Source organism: Larimichthys crocea, chromosome I (assembly GCF_000972845.2).
Source record: "Larimichthys crocea isolate SSNF chromosome I, L_crocea_2.0, whole genome shotgun sequence".
NCBI classification, from domain to species: domain Eukaryota; kingdom Metazoa; phylum Chordata; class Actinopteri; family Sciaenidae; genus Larimichthys; species Larimichthys crocea.
The window spans coordinates 17,313,836-17,334,912 of record NC_040011.1 but is presented as its reverse complement, the minus strand read 5'-3'; the positions used below and the strand labels follow the sequence as shown (position 1 = coordinate 17,334,912).

At 40.5% G+C, this 21,077-nt stretch overlaps 1 protein-coding gene and 1 long non-coding RNA gene across 2 annotated transcripts; one reads left to right on the top strand and one right to left on the bottom strand.

Moving 5' to 3' along the window:
* Positions 1–351: 351 nt before the first annotated feature.
* On the bottom strand, positions 352–3,181 carry LOC109140411 (proteoglycan 4-like). Its single transcript, XM_027280908.1, has 2 exons — positions 2,917–3,181; positions 352–1,866 (listed from the first exon to the last, which is right to left on the bottom strand). Exons 1-2 carry the CDS (start codon positions 3,107–3,109, stop codon positions 1,292–1,294), a joined length of 768 nt encoding a protein of 255 aa, XP_027136709.1. The 5' UTR covers positions 3,110–3,181; the 3' UTR covers positions 352–1,291.
* Positions 3,182–3,222: 41 nt separating this feature from the next.
* LOC113746178 (uncharacterized) lies at positions 3,223–8,421 on the top strand. The gene is made up of 3 exons (XR_003462653.1): positions 3,223–4,152; positions 7,262–7,455; positions 7,727–8,421. It is a non-coding gene; the product is annotated as an uncharacterized LOC113746178 (long non-coding RNA).
* The last annotated feature ends 12,656 nt before the right edge of the window (positions 8,422–21,077 follow it).

Sequence of the window (21,077 nt, the reverse complement as noted above, 5' to 3'; positions counted from 1 at the left end):
ATCACATATTCTTATTTTTTTTCCACAACCTGTTCGTTGTGTGTTATTTTTGTGGATGTTTGTTTACTTAAACAGTCAAACAAATAGATTACAGCCAATCTCCTCATCGAATCTACCGTATTTTCCGGACTATAAGTCGCTACTTTTTCCCACGCTTTGAACCATGCGGCTTATACAAAGATGCAGCTTTTGTATTAATTTTTCTTCAGCCGCCACGGGGCGCTCTAACAGGAAGTGCAAAAACGAGACAGACAGGGGAAGTCAGTGCAAAGAAGAACACGCTACTTATTATTTAGCGCATGCAACACAACACGTACAACGAATTATTAACAGCGAATTATTTTCACCCCCTCACCCCCTCATCATGGAAAGCACACAAAGAAGTTCGTATGATGCAGCTTTTAAGTTGTAGGCCATCAATTTGGGTATCCAGGAAGGAAATAGAGCTGCTGCACGTAAGCTTGGCGTTAATGAATCCATGGTGAGCACTTTAACAGTGCCGTGTTACAGGCACTGTTCGGAAACAATCAGTTCAGCAAGTTCAACTTTTATTACTGGTCATTCTTTTTTAGTTTTGTAAAAACTAAGCATCATCATTTATTATTATTCATCCATAACTGTTTATCCTAATTAGGGTTGCAGGGGACTGGAGCCAATCCAAGCTCATATTGGGGAGAGGAGGTGTAGACCCTGTATGGCTGTGTCCTAGTGCAAGTTCATAACAGATCTGACATGAAGACAAACAATCACCTATGGACAATTTACATAAAATCATGGGTAAGCCGGAGCACCCGGAGAGAACCACAGAAACACATGCAAACTCCACACAGGACGACCCCCCCCTTCCTGGGCTAAAGGGTACCTGGTGGACAGCATGACAAAAATTAGATAAGAGGCTATAATCACAGTTCTGGCAAATAGAGACAAACAATCATTCCTACTAAAATTCTCACCTATGCGCAATCTAGAGTGACTAATTAAACTTTTTTTGATTTAGATAAAATCGTGGGTAAGCCGGAGCACCCGGAGAGAACCACAGAAACTCATGCAAACTCCACACAGGACGACTCCCCCGCCCCCCTTCCTGGGCTAAGGGTACCTGGTGGACAGCATGACAAAAATTAGATAAGGGGCTATAATCACAGTTCTGGCAAATAGAGACAAACAATCATTCCCACTAAAATTCTCACCTACGCGCAATCTAGAGTCACTAATTAAACTTTTTTTGATTTCCATAAAATCGTGGGTAAGCCGGAGCACCCGGAGAGAACCACAGAAACTCATGCAATCTCTACACTCGTGGGATGAGTACCTGGTGGGCTGCATGACTATGACCATGACAATTATTATGTCCCAAAGTTGAGCGTTGTGCCTGTAGACGCTTATACCCTATAATGTAGATGGTCTGTGGGCAAGTTTGAGAGTTCCTATTAACTACAGGCCTTGCCCTAGCTCTTTCGGTCCACAGAACTCTTGGTCCTCTAGTATTCTCTGGTTCCAGGGTCCATGGTGGTCGTGTCCTGGTACTTTCTGGTTCTGGAACTTTAGGCTTTGTAGGCTGTTTTCTGGTGGTCACTGGCTCTAGGACCTTAGATTTTTTTGCTCGTGTCCTTGTGCTCTCTGGTTCTTCGACCTTAGGCTTTGTAGGCTGTGTCATGGTGGTCACTGGTCCTTGGACCTTGGCTGTCCTTGGTCGTGTCCTGGAAGTCTTTTGTTCTTGGACCTTAGCCTGTGTAGGCTGTGTTCTGGGGCTTCCTAGTCTTGGGACACTGGGTTTTGTAGGCTGCGTCCTTGTGCTATCTCCTTCTTGGACCTTTGAAGTTGTTAGTCGTGTCTTTTTTTCCACATTTTTGAAGTACTTATTCTCTGGAAAAGACATTTATAAAAACATGTTTTAGATAAAGAGAAATATTTCAAATCATGCTTTACTCATAAATAAAATACACTTATCTCCTATTATTAGTGGTGTCTCAATTTTTTTCCCTCCTGATTAAAGTAATCAAGTATGCCAATACATAGTTAAAGTAGCTCTGTAACAATTACATAGTTTTAAAATGACATGCCCATTTTGATGCCAGTAACAGATTTTTAGTTGCAAAACTCAGCCAAAACAGCCAACTAGCAACTATTTTAATTATTATTTTAATAATCTAGCCTACTTACTAAAAGCACATTAACCTGGTAAAAATATAAAGCCGCACAGAGAACAGACCAAAACAGCGTTGTGGCTTTGACATCACAAAGTCCCATGCCCAGTCAAAGATCACAGTCATTGAATATTGATATTATCTGATTATATGATATTATATATTATCTCTTTATTTTAATGATACAGAGTGGTGAACCCCTCGCCCATCCTTACTTTACAAAGACTTGTCCTTTCTGGGATGCCCCTTTTTATGCCAACAGACTTTACTAACCTGTTGCCAGTTAAACTCATTGATTGTGAGATGTTGCAGCAGGTGTTTTCTTTTAGCATTTCACAACTTTTCCAGGCATTAGTTGCCACTGTCCATTTTTTTAAAAATGTGTTACTGGCATCAGATTCAAAATGGGCATCTCATTTTCCAAAAACAAATTAAATTTCTCATTTTCAACATTTGACAAATTGCCCATGTGCTTTTTTCCAAGTAAATATGGAATTTAAATGTTTTGCACATTTACATCACATCACATTTAGTTTCTATTAACATCATTTTACACAGTGGGCAAACCTGCAAAAAGGGGGTTGTATAGCATTAATAATTTCACTACACCTTAATTGTTAATGGTATCTATACAAGAAGTCTAATAAATTGGTTTAGGACATTACTAATCATTGTAAATTGTTAAACAACATATATAAATAGATTATAGATATATAGATTAGATTTGATCTTCATGTGTTCTTATGTGTAAATGAGAGCAATAACTTACCCCACTGCTCCTGGAACTGAAAAGAGACCTCTTTGGGATCATCGTTATGGTAAGTGTCTTTGAATTTGATTAACTCTGTCAAATGCTCATCCATAAAGTTTGCGATGTTAGGTGGTTGGGAAAGGAGTACCGGTCTAGCAGTACACTCCAGCAAACTCTTCAGTCCATACTGATTAACACTCTTGGAACTCATTTTTAGCGTTTTTTGGAAGTATTCTCTACCACTGAAATATAATGATTGTGTAACAACTAATGATTGTCTAACATATAGAGATTGTGTGTGGTGTATTTATAAGTTTTGTAGATCAAAGGCACTTAGAATTCCATTATGACGTCACAGAGTGACGTCATCATTTTAAAAATGTATTTAATTCGGGGGTTTCAAACTCGCGGCCCGCGGGCCAATTGCGGCCCGCTGGACGATATTTTGTGCCTCCCTACTTGACATCAAAGTTTGGTGTTAGTGCGGTCCAGTTGTTGCGCGGGCCGCGCTTAGGGTAGGTCAGATGGGCGGATTTACAATCTATTTAGCGGGCAACAATGGGTTTGTGCGGGTGGATAAAAATTGGGCTGGTTTCGGATCAGTTCGGCGTGTTTTTGTAGCCGAAACACTTCAGATCCTTCTTCCACACACACACTACAGCTCTGGCTGACGTGCCCCCTAAAACTCACCACAGACACTCACAGAGACCCGTTATTACCGGACTGGACAGCAGCGGAGAGATTTCTTAGGTTATAAGTCAATAATCAGTAAGGGTGACGATAGGGCGCTTTATATCCAACACGATCAGGTGGGCCGGTCCGGTCCGCTATGTTTTTTGTTTATTTTCTCTCTCTCTCTCTCTTTCTCTCTAAATTCCCTCCAAATGGGCTGGCCAATTGGCTACAGAGGGCTAGTAGTGTGTAGCCAGCATCGACACATATTATTGGTCTATGTTTGTCACTGTCAATCAATCATGGGCTGACAGGCTGAGAGAGCCCTGACAGTGCTGTCAATCACAACACAAACCAGGGTGGGCGGGACCTCATGGCATTGGCCGGAGTCGCGGGACGGGCTGCCGCTGAGTTTAAAATGGATAAGCGCAAGAAACGCGCGGGTGGCGCTGAAAAACTGCGGTTAAAAAAGCTAAAGTCTCTGGAAGTGGAAGCTGCTAAATGTTCAAAACTGACAGACCTAGTGGTCACCACCCCAGCAGGTGCTGCTGCGCCGGGAGAGAGCGAGTGGAGGCGTACATGGTCAGTAACGTTAGCCTGGGGCTGATAGGCTACATTTGGAGACGTGTCCAAAACAAAGTAGAAAACGTTTTTACATTGAATGTGATGTGACCTAATTAACTGCATATTTTTGACAACATATTAGCCCAGAGTTGAAGGGCTGTGACAAAATCAACCACTGTAGTTGTGGTTGATTTTGTTTAAATATGCCGAATTGTGATATTATGGATTATTATTAAGATGATTTAGCTAAGCTAGTTTACAGCTGCTAACGTCAGCAGTCTCTTGTTTCCATAGCAACAGCAAACATTGACATGGACTAATGAGCTGTAAATAAAGAAGCAGAATCAAACACATCACACATTATGGATGTAGTAATTCGTTATTTATTGATGCTTTTAGAAGTTGCATTGTGCTTATGCGTTGATCCTTAATAGTGTAGTTAATTACACTAAACTATCAATTCTTCTCCATTACAGGTTGTTCTGATATAGTCGTTCTTCCGCTTATCTATATGTGGAATTGTTTTCTCATTTGGGACCACTGTTAGAATTTGTTAAGTTTATCATGTATTTTTTAATGTTCTATAAATTCATACTTCATAATTATAATTTTTTAAAAAGTTTAAAAAGAAACGCACATCCAAAAAGTTTTCGACTCTAGATGCAGGACAGAGGAAAAACATTTTCTTTATTTTTCAGAATTAATAATGTATCCATGTCCCTCTCAGGTTGACCACTTGACATGTGAGAGCCTGAGGAGTTGTTCCCCCTCTGTCCATGTCCGAGGACTTGCTCTCTTACTGAAATGAAAATTTTCGGCCGAAACCGAATAAAAATAAAATGGTTGGCCGAATACCGAAACCGAATATGAAATGCGGTTGTTAAATTTTACTATTGCATAAATTGCCTAGAATAAATTTGTAGACATGTTTTTTCAAAGAAAGTAAATGTTTATTTAATATCACTTTGCACTTTTGGGCCATTTTCGGACGAAAATTTTCAGTGCATCCCTACTTAATAATGTAATAAACATACTAATATGTGTGATAAAATGACAATTGATAATTTATAAATGTCTCTTTATATTCTCTGCTACCATCATCTCCTGTCAAACAGGTTTTCCTGACCTGCTAGAAGTTCTTCTATGATGAGAGGGAGAGAGACAGGTTTTAACTAATGCTCGGCTTACACCAAAAGTAACAGACTAAAAACTGAAAGGGTAGCATGAGGGTTCTTCCCGTTTAGTCTCGTCTCGTCCCACCCCTAGTCATGACATAACTTCTGTTGTGATTTATAATGAATAAAGACTGATTTATTGATTGCTATAGCTGTCAGTTTTAGTCCTTGAGTTCATAGTTACGTGCTTTATTTGTTAACTGCTATCAAGGAATATGATTCTCCTTTGTAGTATGCAGGAGATGCCGTAAGATTTCTGGACTTCTACTGTATGTAGGGTCTGCTGATAATGTAGTGGGCTGGTCTGCACAGAAAATACGGATGTTTAGGACATTTGATATCCTGGTGAGTTAGTGGTTCGGTACCTGTCCAATTAGCAAACCATGTTATATGTTAACCAAATAGTTATAGTAACTAGAAAATTCCAGCAAAAACTTTGAGAGTGACGAATGGGCTGTTGCCGGGGGTCTTAGCATGTTAACATTAGCATGTTAGCAAATTAGCATGTATTCTTAGTGCAGCAATTACCATTAGCATGTTAACATTAGCATGTTAGCAATTAGCATGTATTTAATTCTTAGTGGCTAATACTAATTGCTAGCGCTGTTGCGCATGTTAGTAATTAACATGTATTTAATTCTTAGTGGCTAACGCTAATTGCTAGTGCTGACGTGCTAGCAATTAGCATGTAGCTAATAGCATGTAGCTATAGCATGTTAACATTAGCATGTTAGCAAGTAGCATGTATTCTTAGTGGCTAAAAATTAGTGGTTAGCGCTCATGCGTTAGCAATTACAATTTGCATTGATTGTAGCATTGGCCACTAATGTTAGCAGTTAGCATGTCTTTACAGCTAGTGCTAATGCGCTAGCTGCTCTGCCTGCCATTTTACACAGACAAGTTCAAATTAAGTGCCAATAACTGCTAAAATGGCCGCCACTGGGTTTCTGCCTGCTGGCTTCTGCCTTTTGGAAATAGCCCCAGGCAGGACCAACTGCCAATCAGCAGAGAAGTTACTGCACCTGTTAGAATGTCAGTTGGAAAGACAGAGACAGAGAGAAAATGCTGAGACCATCCCTCGAAGAGGAGGGATTGATGGCCAAACTGTATTTCCAATCATTGAACCGGCTTAACTTGGAGCATGCTGAGCCCTTCCTGAACGTCTACATATTTGTTTTGTGTCGATAAAGTGAAGAAATGTGCCCTTGAGAGCAATTCAGAAAAACGTTACTTCTGCTTTCCTCCAGAAAATTTCCCGCCTATGGCAGTCTATGAGGCTGTGGATGGGGGTTGCTGCCACATCTTTGCGTCTCCCGACAAAATTATATATCTGACAGTTTTAGCAGGCGAACGTGAGTGAGATGACATATTTTCCTACGTTTCTATGTATAAATCGTGTCTGTAGTGGGGCATTTGAGGCCACGGCAGTCGAATACGTTTTATTTTTTCACTGATTTTTCTCTCTGCTCCTCACTCTAGCTGATGATGTCATCCAGAGTAGCGCAAACATTCCGCCACATACACACCCATTATAAACTCAGAAATTTGACTAAAAACTCGATTTGGGATCAAGACGCACGTTTTGATATATAATTTGTTGGGGTCCTCTCACCGCCGAGTGTCGTAGTCACTCGTCACTAATAATAGGAAGAAACACGCAGAAGAACAATAGTTACGACACTCATCATTAATAATTGTGGTTTCGACTGTAAAATGTGTAGCCAAATTGTACTGCATACTGTGGTATAAGTTGAAAGTATGTTCCATGTGGAGGTTATTTGAGTGTACCTTGAGGTACAGTATACTGTAAGTTGTATTATTTGTCTATAGTTGTTATGAGTTGAAGGAAGAGGGGGGGGAAAGGACATTGTTAAACTGGGACTTTTGGAACTAGTATTAATAGACATTTAGAATGGACTCGTGAATAGTAACTGTCCTGCGTATTTGTGTAGACTGTTTTTTTTGTAGAGCTTCATCTGGATCCAGAGTTGTCGCCGTCCGCCATCTCATCTGCTGTCTCATCCACATCTTCACTCCGTTGCCATCCCACCTTCACCCCGGGAAACATCTTCATCTTCCTTCAACCCACTCCTCCATAACCATCACCTTGAACAATCTTGTTGGACACTTGTTGTAAAAGAGAGTGGTAGGCCTTTTGAGTGCACTCATTTTATTTTCCCTTCTTTTATTTATTTTCTCCTTATTCATCTTGTTTCATTCATTTGAACTTTGAACCTGAGACATTTCGTGAGATCTCACAGGGGTTATCTGACCTGTTTTTTTTTTTTTTGGTTATTGGTAAATTTTGAAAATTGTTGTTACCAGTTCATTGCTTATTCCATATACTACTGACAGGTAGCTGATAACTGGTCATATCTTTCTGTATTTTTGTCATTTATTTTCATTTATTTTTGTAGAGCTTCATCTGGATCCAGAGTTGTCGCCGTCCACCATCTCATCTGCTGTGTCATCCACATCTTTACTCCGTTGCCATCCCACCTTCACCTCGGGAAACATCTTCATCTTCCTTCAACCCACTCCATAACCATCACCTTGGACAATCTTGTTGGACACTTGTTGTAAAAGAGAGTGGTAGGACTTTTGAGTGCACTCATTTTATTTTCCCTTCTTTTTATTTATTTTTTCCTTATTCATCTTGTTTCATTCATTTGAACTTTGAACCTGAAACATTTCGTGAGATCTCACAGGGGTTATCTGACCTGTTTTTTTTTTTTTGGTTATTGGTAAATTTTGAAAATTGTTGTTACCAGTTCATTGCTTGTTCCATATACTACTGACAGGTAGCTGATAACTGGTCATATCTTTCTGTATTTCTGTCATTTATTTTCACATGCTTAAGGTCAAATTTATATAATGTGATATCCTGGTTTTAGAGGGTCTTATTGAAAATCATATCTTCTTATTTTTTTTCCACGACCTGTTCGTTGTTGTGTGTTATTTGGGGTGGATGTTTGTTTACTTAAACAGTCAAACAAATAGATTATAGCCAATCTCCTCATCAAATCTACCGTATTTTCCGGACTATAAGCCGCTACTTTTTCCCACGCTTTGAACCATGCAGCTTTACAAAGATGCAGCTTTTGTATTGATTTTTCTTCAGCCGCCACGGGGCGCTCTAACAGGAAGTGCAAAAACGAGACAGACAGGGGAAGTCAGTGCAAAGAACACGCTAGTTTTTATTTAGCACATGCAACACAACACGCACAACGAATTATTAACAGCGAATTATTTTCACCCCCTCACCCCCTCATCATGGAAAGCACACGAAGAAGTTCGTATGATGCAGCTTTTAAGTTGAAGGCCATCAATTTGGGTATCCAGGAAGAAAATAGAGCTGCTGCACGTAAGCTTGGCGTTAATGAATCCATGGTGAGTCTTTTACAGTGCCGTGTTACAGGCACTGTTCGGAAACAATCAGTTCAGCAAGTTCAACTTTTATTACTGGTCATTCTTTTTTAGTTTTGTAAAAACTAAGCATCATAATTCATTCATTCATAACTTATCCTAATTAGGGTTGGAGGGGACTGGAGCCAATCCAAGCTCATATCGGGGAGAGGAGGTGTAGACCCTGTATGGTTGTGTCTTAGTGCAAGTTCATCACAGGGCTGACATGAAGACAAACAATCACGTATGAACAATTTAGAGTCACTAATTAAACTTTTTTTGATTTACATAAAATCGTGGGTAAGCCGGAGCACCCAGAGAGAACCACAGAAACTCATGCAATCTCTACACCTCCACTCCTGGGCTGATGGGTACCTGGTGGGCTGCATGACAAAAATTAGATGAGGGGCTATAATCAAATGGTGGCCATTTTCATGTGTTGTTTTACCTCAAAATATGACCAGATGTGCATTGTTTGAAACAGTGAAATGACACTGTGTGAATATGGTGAATGCGGTCATTAGTTTGGTTTTACCATTACAGTGGTCCCTCGTTTATCGCGGGGGATACGTTCTGAAAATAACCCGCAATAAACGAAATCCGCGAAGTAAGTTTTACAATTATTATACATGTTTTAAGGCCGTAAAACCCCTAACCACACACTTTTATACACCTTTTTACACACATTTTGTACAGTACTCCCTTAAACAGGACGCAGAACACATGTGCGGTTCTCCCTTAGCCAATTTCGGACGCAGAACACAATGCGCATTCATACTGTACAGTACGCTGTAAAAAAAAAAAAGCATGCAAAATTACACTGAAAAAAATCCGCGAAACAGCAAGTCCGCAAAAAGTGAACCGCGATATAGCGAGGGACAACTGTATATGCCGTAATGATGTTGCGTACTTCCTGAATAATTACTATGTCCCAAAGTTGAGCATTGTGCCTGTAGACGCTTATACCCTATAATGTAGATGGTCTGTGGGCAAGTTTGAGAGTTCCTATTACCTACAGGCCTTGCCCTAACTCTTTCGGTCCACAGAACTCTTGGTCCCCTAGTATTCTCTGGTTCCAGGGTCCATGGTGGTCGTGTCCTAGTACTTTCTGGTTCTGGAACTTTAGGCTTTGTAGGTGCTTTCGTGGTGCTGGGTGGTCCTGGGACCTTGGGTACTGTGGGCTGTTTCTTAGTGCTCTCTGGTTCCAGGACCCTTGGTTTTGTGGGCTGTGTCCTAGTGCTTTCTCCTTCTTGGACCTTTGAAGTTGTTGGTTGTGTCCTACTGCTCTCTGGTCCCAAGACCTTAGGTTGTTTAGGCTGTGTCATGGTGGTCACTGGTCCTTGGACCTTGGCTGTTGTTCATCGTGTCCTGTAAGTCTTTGGTTCTTGTACCTTAGGCTGTGTAGGCCGTGTTCTGGTGCTCTCTGATTCCAGGACCTTGGCTGTTGCTGGCGGTGTCCTCGTTCTTGCTGGTTCTGGGACTTTAGGCTTTGTAGTCTGTGTTGTGGTGTTTTCTGATCCTGGGACCTTGGGCCGTATCATGGTGCTCGCTGGTTCTGGGATCTTAGGCTTTGTAGGCTGCATTGTAGTGCCTGCTGTTTCGGGAGCCTTGGGCTTTATAGGCTGTGTTTTTGTGCTCTCTGGTCCCAGGACCTTGGCTGTTGTTGGTCGTGTCCTGGTGGTCTTTGTTTTTGGTCGCGACCTGGGGGTCTTTGGTTCCGGGACCTTTAGTGTTGTTGGTTGTGTCATAGTGCTCTCTGGTCCCAGGACCTTGGCTGTTTTTGGTCGCGTCCTGAGGGTCTTTGGTTCCCGGGACCTTTGGTGTTGTTGGTCGTATCATAGTGCTCTCTGGTCCCAGGACCTTGGCTGTTTTTGGTCGCGTCCTGGGGGTCTTTGGTTCCCGGGACCTTTGGTGTTGTTGGTCATATCATAGTGCGCTCTGGTCCCGGGACCTTTAGTGTTGTTGGTCGTGTCATAGTGCATGTTGGTTACAGGACCACTAGTTTTACAGGCTGTGCTGAAAGTTCTGCTGGTGCTGTACATGTCTCTGTGGTGGCCACTGGAAATTGTTGCCTTTCTGCCATCCTGGTTGTTTTTTCCATATTTCTGAAGCACTTATTCTCTGGAAAAGACATTTATAAAAACATGTTTTAGATAAAGAGAAATATTTCAAATCATGCCTTAGTAGGAATGTAACGATACACTCAACTCACGACTTGATTCGAGTCACGATTTTTTGTTCACGATACGATTTTTTCACAATTTTTTTTAAATCAAAATGAGCTACAGACAAATTATGACCAAATAAAATTATCTTTTTATTTGTAGGAAAAAAATCTCTCTTTACAGAAACTCTCAAACAGTTTGTTTTCTTATTAGGGCTGCCAGCAAGCAGCTGATCTGACCATTACCTTTCAGCTTGAAGTATGAGCTAACTGAAAATAAACACAACAAGATGATGGCTCATTAACCCTTTAATGAGAGTCCACGGCCCCGGGAAACGGCGAGGTCCGGGCGCTGTAAACGCAGAGCCAGTCGCAGCGCACCACCCCGGAGGAAATGCGCCCGGCGGGGGTCAGCCAGCGCCGGGGAGAGGTCCCATGAGGGGATCCTCCCACACTGTGCGGCCGTCCCTGACCCAAGTTTAATCCCCCGTGCAGACTGCGCGGAAGTTGCGGTGATTGGTTAAAATTGCGTTGAAGTCGCAAATTGCAACATCGTGAATTCCTGGAGGGTCTGTGTTATGGTATCATTTACGGTACAGTCAGGCCTGACGCCGATTACCACTACTGTGCGTGTGACACAGAAAGGCAGACGCGGCAGTGGAAGCTGCAGCCACAACGTAACCTATTTCTAATTTAAAAAAAGATGAAAAAGAACATATCCTACTTCTCTCGCATTCGCCAAGAATCGCGATTCATTTTTTCTGTCAACCGATGCGAGTCGTCACGCATTTGTACCGATTTTAATCGTGTCACGATGTATCGTTACATCCCTATGCCTTACTCAAATAAAATACACTTATCTCCTATTATTAGTGGTGTCTCAATTTTTTTTTCTCCTGATTAAAGTAATCAAGTCTGCCAATACATAGTTAAAGTAGCTCTGTAACAATTACATAGTTTTAAAATGATATGCCCATTTTGATACCAGTAACAGAATTTTGTTGCAAAAAAGCAAGCACTTGGTGACTTCCTCAGCCAAAACAGCCAACTAGCAACTATTTAATTACCTAGCCTACTTACTCACGGTAAAAGCACATTAACCTGGTAAAAATGCCTCTGGAGGAATATAAAGCCGCACAGAGAACAGACCAAAACAGTGTTGTGGCTTTGATATCACAGAGTCCCGTGCCCAGTCAAAGATCACAGTCATCGAATATTGTGTCTCTTTATTTTAATGATACAGAGTGGTGAACCCCTCGCCCATCTTTACTTCACAAAGACTTGTCCTTTCTGGGATGCCCCTTTTTATGCCAACAGACTTTACTAACCTGTTGCCAGTTAAACTCATTAATTGTGAGATGTTGCACCAGCTGTTTTCTTTTAGCATTTCACAACTTTTCCAGGCTTTTGTTGCCACTGTCCATTTTTTCTTAAATGTGTTACTGGCATCAGATTTAAAATGGGCATATCATTTTCCAAAAACAAATTAAATTTCTCATTTTCAACATTTGACAAATGTAGTGCCTGCCCATGTGCTTTTTTCAAGTAAATATGGAATTTAAATGTTTTGCACATTTACATCACATCACATCTAGTTTCTATTAACATCATTTTACACAGTGGGCAAACCTGCAACCTGCATCACCTATGAACAATTTAGAGTCACTAATTAAACTTTTTTTGATTAACATAAAATCGTGGGTAAGCCGGAGCACCCAGAGAGAACCACAGAAACTCATGCAATCTCTTCACCTCCACTCCTGGGCTGATGGTTACCTGGTGGGCTGCATGACAAAAATTAGATAAGGGGCTATAATCAAATGGTGGCCATTTTCATGTGTTGTTTTACCTCAAAATATGACCAGATGTGCATTGTTTAAAACAGTGAAATGACACTGTGTGAATATGGTGAATGCAGTTATTAGTTTGGTTTCACCATTATATGCCGTAGTGATGTTGCGTACTTCCTGAATAATTACTATGTCCCAAAGTTGAGCATTGTGCCTGTAGACACTTATACCCTATAATGTAGATGGTCTGTGGGCAAGTTTGAGAGTTCCTATTAACTACAGGCCTTGCCCTAGCTCTTTCGGTCCACAGAACTCTTGGTCCCCTAGTATTCTCTGGTTCCGGGGTCCATGGTGGTCATGTCCTGGTACTTTCTGGTTCTGGAACTTTAGGCTTTGTAGGTGCTTTCGTGGTGCTGGGTGGTCCTGGGACCTTGGGTACTGTGGGCTGTTTCTTAGTGCTCTCTGGTTCCAGGACCCTAGGTTTTGTGGGCTGTGTCCTAGTGCTTTCTCCTTCTTGGACCTTTGAAGTTGTTGGTTGTGTCCTACTGCTCTCTGGTCCCAAGACCTTAGGTTGTTTAGGCTGTGTCATGGTGGTCACTGGTCCTTGGACCTTGGCTGTTGTTCATCGTGTCCTGTAAGTCTTTGGTTCTTGTACCTTAGGCTGTGTAGGCCGTGTTCTGGTGCTCTCTGATTCCAGGACCTTGGCTGTTGCTGGCGGTGTCCTCGTTCTTGCTGGTTCTGGGACCTTAGGCTTTGTAGTCTGTGTTGTGGTGTTTTCTAATCCTGGGACCTTGGGCCGTATCGTGGTGCTCGCTGGTTCTGGGATCTTAGGCTTTGTAGGCTGCATTGTAGTGCCTGCTGTTTCGGGAGCCTTGGGTTTTATAGGCTGTGTTTTTGTGATGGGGTTGTATAACATTATTAATTTTACTACACCTTACTTGTTAATGGTATCTATATGAGAAGTCTAATAAATTGGTTTAGGACATTACTAATCATTGTAAATTGTTATACAATACATATAAATAGATTATAGATATATAAATAGATTAGATTTACATTTAACTGATTTTGATTAATCTTTTTTATATTCACATTGATGAACATGTACACACACACACACACACACACATACTATATAATAGATATATATATATATTAGGACTGGTAAACTAAATATTTCGAATTTCGAATATTATTCAATAGGAATAAAATATGTATATTCGAACTGTAAAAAGGAATATCGAATATTTACTATTGCTCAGGGCAGCGCGAGCATTGATTCTCCTCCGTTGTGTCCCATGGTGCGTCCCTTACTGACCTGTAGGCTAGCTTCTGCAGTCACGTGACACCAACAAGGAAGCACCCCATCCCGCTCCCCCTACAATGAAGAGCAGCTACACACCAGAGTGATCCCGATGAGCAGTACGTTGTGCATAAATTGCACTGAAGTTACACTAAATGTAACATGTTGAACATGACGCTTGGATTTAGTTTGAAGACCGAAAATAATCAGCGTTTGACGACCACTGGTCGTTTTTTCTTGACATTTGGCAGTGCAACGCCCTCTGTTGGATATAACGGGGTACTGTTACAATACTGTTTACAAGTCCATTCTCCGGGGGGGGAAAATAATTAATTATTAATTAAGAATATTCGAATAATTCGATATTCGGACCATTTTTAAGACTAATATCGAATTCACATTTCTGGGGAATGTTACAGCCCATATATATATATATATATATATACTGTTAAACGAACAAACAATATAAACAAAAGAGAACTAAACAGAGAACTAAACAGAGCCTCTAAACAGAGCCTATAATCTAAGTAGCAAACCAAAACGAGAAAGAAAAACCTCACTATCTAAGCTACTATCTGATAACTGATAAACACACAAAACAGCATCCTAAACTAATGGGCCGAACAGAAAATCTCCCATGAGTAACATGCTACTGTTAATTGCTAGCACGTTAATGCAGCCACTCATTTTCAGTCACTAGGAATACATGCTAATGTTAACATGCTATGCTAATTGCTAGCGCGTTAGCAATTAACTAGCCATCAGTATTATACATGCCAAGGGTAAACATACTAATATTAACCTGCTAATGGTAACCTGCTAATGTTAATTGCTAACACATCAGCGCTACAAGTACTCTAACAAGAATTAAATATGTCCAGTGCTAACATGTTAATGTCAGACATCCCAAGTTCCAAAAAGTCATTTCCGGGAGATGTGGGGGGGCGGGGGGGGGGGGGTGATGAACTTGGCATACCTCGACATGTCGTTTGCAATCATTGAGTCCGCCGTGGGAAATGCGAAATCACTGTTGCACACAGTGCACCTTGCCATGGTGTCATCATTCCTCACTTTAACAAGACAAGGATATACTTTCGTATACTCTGCGTAAAATGAGGTTTTGTTTTTTTTTTTTTCTTACGGTGAGGATTCGCCCTCTGCCATTCGCGAGCTGCATTGATTGAAGGAGTGAACACAGAATTTTTAAACCTGTGGCGAAAATAATAAGTCGGAGAGAGTACATCGAGTCCCTCCCACAACGAAAGCTTATTGGTGTATTTGCTGACCAAACCAATCGGCCGCTCTCTCGCGCAACCAGTCGCCCTGAACACGAGAACACGCTGAACAGAGTTTTCGCTTGAATCATGCCGGGTGCTTCATGTAGCTCATTGTATCTCAGTCCCCGCGCTCACCCCCCTCCCTTCCTCTCGCCTATGCCTGCGCAATGTAACTGAAAGTAATCCGAGCATGATGCGCGAGGTAACTATCTTTTCTTTATGCGCACTCGCATTTTTTTTAATCTACTCTCGCGTAATCCAAAAATCCGGGATGTTTTACCTAGCTCGCGGGCTCAGGGCCCTGTCTATCAGGGAGACTCCCGGAACTTCCGGAGAGACTTGGATGTCTGTAATGTTAACATACTAATGCAACGTTGTCTGTCTAAAATGAAAGACAAAGACAGCAGAGCATCTAGCGCATTAGCGCTAGCTGTAAAGACATGCTAATGGTAACATTAGCGGCCAATGCTGAAATTAGTGCTAGTGCTAATTGCTAGCGCGATTGCAAATGCTAATTGCTAGCGCATCAGAATACATTTTAATTGCTAAAATGCTAATGTTAACATACTAAGACCCCCGGCAACAGCCCACTCGTCACTCTCAAAATTTCTGCGGGAGTTTTCTAGTTATACATCAAATACACAAATATATAGCTATATATACTATTATATATATATTATATTATATAATATATAATATATATATATATATATAATATATATATATAATAGAGGGCCTGCTGAGGAATTCTGTTTTGCACCAACTTTTTTTTGTTTTATTCTGATAATGTTGTACCTTCATCTTGTTTCTTCTCTGTCTTTATTTAAGTACCTTTGACTTACTAAATAAAATAATAAACTCGAGATATCAAGAAACATCAGATTCTGATTAGTCTGGTGTGTTATCTAGAGAAGCAAGTTGGTTGTTCTTTGTAAAAATACTCTGTTTTCTTGACATTGTATCAGGTTGCTCTGATTAATTGCACAAAACAAAAAATGTCACAGATCAATCACTAGTTTTCACCTGCTGAACTGAAGTAGACAGATCTTTTTGTGATCGTTTTCTACATGATGGTTCAAGTAAACACACATCACTTATTAAATATTGTGGCATTGCTGCAGCATGAAGCTGAAGAGTAACTGGAGTAACTTTTTAAACCTGGAGTTTTTTCCCCATGTTTTTGTATCAAAGTGTCTAATGCGGTCAACAAGTCTTGAATTTGTTCCAGTGACGAACCATGAAACCAATATCATTATGCACAATTCACACCTTCAAAATCCGTCTATTTAAAGCACCTGTTGTTGCGACTGATCGGCTTGAAGGGTCTGACAGCACGACCCTACAGAGAAACTAAACTTATTCTGAAATCTCAGGTGAGGTGATTCTTGCAGGAAGTCAGTGAGAACAGTGGAAACATGAGCTTAGTAATGGAACAGCCAGGAAGAGTTTGTTGGTTGAAGCGCAGAAAGTGTAGCTTAGTGTTATGTGAAAGATTTTTAATGTCATAGCTGAATATTTAGCTGATTCAACAATATGGACAAGGACTTTGAATTCAAGGACTTGCTACAAGATTATGTTGCAGCCTTTTTTTCACAGCTGCAGGACTCAATAGGCAGGACCTCAATACTGGACCAATTTCAAAACTGTCCATTAGGGTCTTTGATACAAAACATGAGAAAATAATGTCCTAGGTTGAAGATTATTGAAGCTATCATTTAATATAGTGGTTCATAAAATTGCAGTAGTTTCTTTTGGCATTGCCTGAAGCATTGTTGTGTCAGGGGGTGGAGTACCTCCACCAGTGCAAGCAAAACCTGCAATGTGTCAGCATTGGATGCTCAGTGCTGATGATCTACTAGAGATATCATTCTCTGTTCTCATCATCACCAGCCGATAGGGGCTCAAAAATCCATTACACAGATGATTTGATTTTGACCTCTTAGTGGTGGCAGTATGTTTTTTCAATAGTAGTAGTAAAAACAGAAGAGAATGCACTACTATTCAAAGAGTCCTTTGCCCGAGCTAAAGCAAATACTAAAGATGCAAGAAGAGCGCCACTGTTACTGAAAATATCCCTGCTGTTTGCATGAGAGGTAATGCAGCTGTTGGCAGAAAATAGAGGTCCAGCAGGGCTGAGAGGCAGGAGAAGGTGTATTTATCCTCCTACTGAGACAAAGCTATTCTGCAGCGCTTCATCTCTCACTGTGTGTTCAATCCAAAGGGGAAACTCCCCCATCTGTTTCCCTGTAGGGAAAATCTCATTTGGCTGAATGAGATGATCCCAGTGCTCCTGGCAGCCTGTGAGGTTCATGTGATGTAGGTAGCATGTGCATGTGATGTGCATGAGATGGTTATGGCTGCAACCAAGACGACAAAATGGACATAAAAGCACATACTGAGCCATACAGCAGCAAGGCTATGGGAATACCCTGTGCTATGCTGTTAATTATAAAAAAGACCTTCTGGCGTCGCCTCTTACATTTGCTATTTCTGCACTACTGTGTGTGTGTGTGTCTTAGAAGTGACCAGTCAGCTGGTGATAATCTATATTATTTCAAACAGCTCCAATGAAAATGCCTAAACCATAATACTGATTATGCCAAGTATTTCCTGTGCAGCCAAATCCTGATATAGATTGCCGTTTCACAGACCTCTATTATCCTTCATTACCACAAACATACACTTGACTCAATTGTACATCCCAAATATATGATGATGTGACCCCAAAAGAGATTAACAGAACCTGAATAACTGTATACTGCTGTATAAAGCAGATCCTGTGTTGGACATCATTTGAGGATTACTTTTATAAGAATCTATCATTACAACATATTAAAGTCAGAATGTGGAGTTACAAACCAGCTGAACAGCGCCTGTGCTTGTGTTAACTGGCTGACTAACTATGCACTGAGAAGACATGTTCTGTTATGTCCTGAAATCATGACAATGAAGTACTATTTGATCACAACTCAAATAACTTTAGTCACTATTTATAGGCACAGATTACAGAGACTTAGTTATGTCGCATACTTGCCTAAAAATGTTGGAATCGTATTGCTATTAACTGACGACTATTATCCACGACTGAAAATGTACATCTAATGTACTATTTACTCAGGTTTCAGTCATGTTTCCTAAAAACTACAGTGACCAAGAAACCATTTCTCTGCATTCTGTTTTAATGACCTTATAATGATGAAATCTTTTGAAAAACTACTTTTGGCCAACCTTGAGCCACTGTGCTGTATCATTGGCTCTGTGTTTGAAAAGAAAAGATGCTTATGCCAGTGATTTTTTTTATATCTTTCTGAAACCCTATATTTAATATCATTGCATTTAATACCACGTACCACCAAAACTGGTGTTAAATCTCAGTGACCTGGTTTTGTAATTCCATCTGTAAGTGGTTAAATTACTTTTTGACAGAGGCCTGAGACAGTGAGAGGAGATACCAGATACTCTTCTACCATAGCTCATATCACAGGAGCTGGACTGATCCCTCAACCCTTCTCTACAGTCTGTTCACACATGACTAGTTGGCAAATATAACAAAATTGGGGAAATTCACAGATGACCACAGTGACTGGTCTGATAAAGGAAAAAAAAAAAAACAAGGACGCCTATAGGCTAGAGGTTAGGAACCTTTAACAACCCTTTCCTAAATAGTTCACAGCAGTCCAGTTTGAACATTGTCCTTTAAAATTGTGGGGAACTGCCTTACTGGTCTCTAAACACCAGATGTGTTGCCAGGAAGGCAAACAGAGACTACTTTCCAAGATTTCTTAAAATATATGATATGTTATATGTATGATTATGATATGATACGTTTATTAGGGATGTAACGATACTCGTAACGATTAAACGTACAAATGCGTGACGACTCACATCGGTTGACAAAAAAATGAATCGCGATTCTTGGCGAATGGGAACCCCCACCAGCGCGTGCTCTCTCCGGTCAAACAGGCTTCCCAGCGCGTTGCGTGGCGTATTTGATCTGTCCTGCACAGCGACTTCAAACCCACAACCCCGGGGTGTTTCAGAAGCGAGCGCTTAGCCAGCAGACTTTTGTTTACTTGCTCAGATTTGGACATTTTCCCGGGTGTATGTTCTTCTAAACATGCTTCACATGTGTGAATATGCTACGTAGTTAATTAGTTTCACTTTTGTCTGTTTTTACGACGGCAGTTTGAACGGGGTATTTTATTTTGAAAATCCACCGGATTCTCTTTGCTTTTTCTGTGTCTGGCTTCCGCCTGCTCGAGGTGCTCTGTGGAAATTGATGCGTGCTGCTTGCAAGTTTAAATGTTTTTTTTTTTTTTTTGTTATGTACAAAAATGGGTCATATTAGACCCTGAATAGTATGTAAGGGTTAATGAATAATGAAATGTTAGATAATTTTGTATGTACTTAATTCCCAACTTCATTGTAAGATCATTTAAAGCTTTAGTTAAAAATGATCAATTAATTCAGTTGCTCTCATCATCTGTCTGAATTGCAAGGAACAAAATTGGTAGTGGAATTCGGACTTTTTATAAAACACAAACTCATTTTGATTTAAAAAAATCGTGAAAAAAATCATATCGTGAACAAAAAATTGTGACTCGAATCAGTCGTGAGTTGAGTGTATCGTTTATCCCTAATGTTCATAAAAACTGGTCACAGTCTACCAGGCCACCAGAGAGAGCATTCTTACAGGAGCCATACTGGTGTGGTTTAAACAACCTGACTGAGAGCGACCACAAACAAAGGACAGTAAAAACACCTTCAGAAACATAAGAACGTCACTGCCACAGCTTCAAGACATTTACACCACCCGCTACAAAAAGAAGGCTCTAAATTCACGAGAAAACCAGACCGCTGCACATGGTCTGTTTACAGAGCATCAGAGCTAGACCAGAAGCCAAAAGACAGTTTGTACCCCCCAGGCGTTGAAAATAATGAACAGTAGGCCCCTTACATAACTTGCAAAGGCTATTATCATGTGGAATTTCTTTTAGTGTTGTTTTATTTCATTTTTAGCTTAAAGCACCATGGATCATTGTACATTTAAAATATATGAAACTTACTGAATGTTAGGATGGCCATGTGGCACCTGGATATGCAAAGCAGAGGCTTGAGGAAGAGGTTGTGTGCAAAACCAACCAGGTGTTTATTTCACCGACATTGACACCATTAAACATACAGACTTAAACCACATACTGTGGACCAGGCGCATAAGTAGTAGCAGCAGCCGTGTGATAGTAGACAGGACGTCTGGTAAATACAACATTCTATGTGAAGCATAGGGTCTCTGACCAAGCGGCTGTATTTGACGAGTTAGAGTGAGAATAGGCTGAGAATGCACAAATGCTTTAAATTATTCATGTCAGAAATGTAGTCATCAAACATGTTACTGCTTCAGTTCATGCAGTTAATGTGTGAAATAATGAGAAATAACCATGCAAGCAAGTGTTGTCATTTCGGTGTCAGTCGTTAAAGTCGATGCACGAATAATCCAATGAACCACAATAAAAGAAACACGTTTAACAAGCTGGTGTTATTTGTATAACCTGACTGATCATTTATTGGATTAACTGAAACATTGCAAATGAATAATTAATCATAAAATACATACAAGCATTATAATGTTACAGAACAGAGCCTTGTAAAAGGTAAAAAAGCAACAATTTCACAGGTTGTTCAGTCATGTCATGTGTTTATTCTTCACTGTGTTTTCTTATTGGTAAAACGTCTTGTTATCAGACATCTTGCAGTTGAGCCAGACAAGATTTATCATCCTGCTGGTCACATTATCACCGTCCTCATTTCAATGTTGCTCTTGTTCCTCCA

What these genes read in the sequence shown, in the direction of transcription:
- LOC109140411 (XM_027280908.1), bottom strand. Translation starts at nt 3,109, where the DNA reads ATGAGTTCCAAGAGTGTTAATCAGTATGGACTGAAGAGTTTGCTGGAG. An exon ending in TCAGTTCCAGGAGCAGTGGG is followed by an intron (nt 1,867 to 2,916) that starts GTAAGTTATTGC and finishes TGTCTTTTCCAG; the next exon opens with AGAATAAGTACTTCAAAAAT.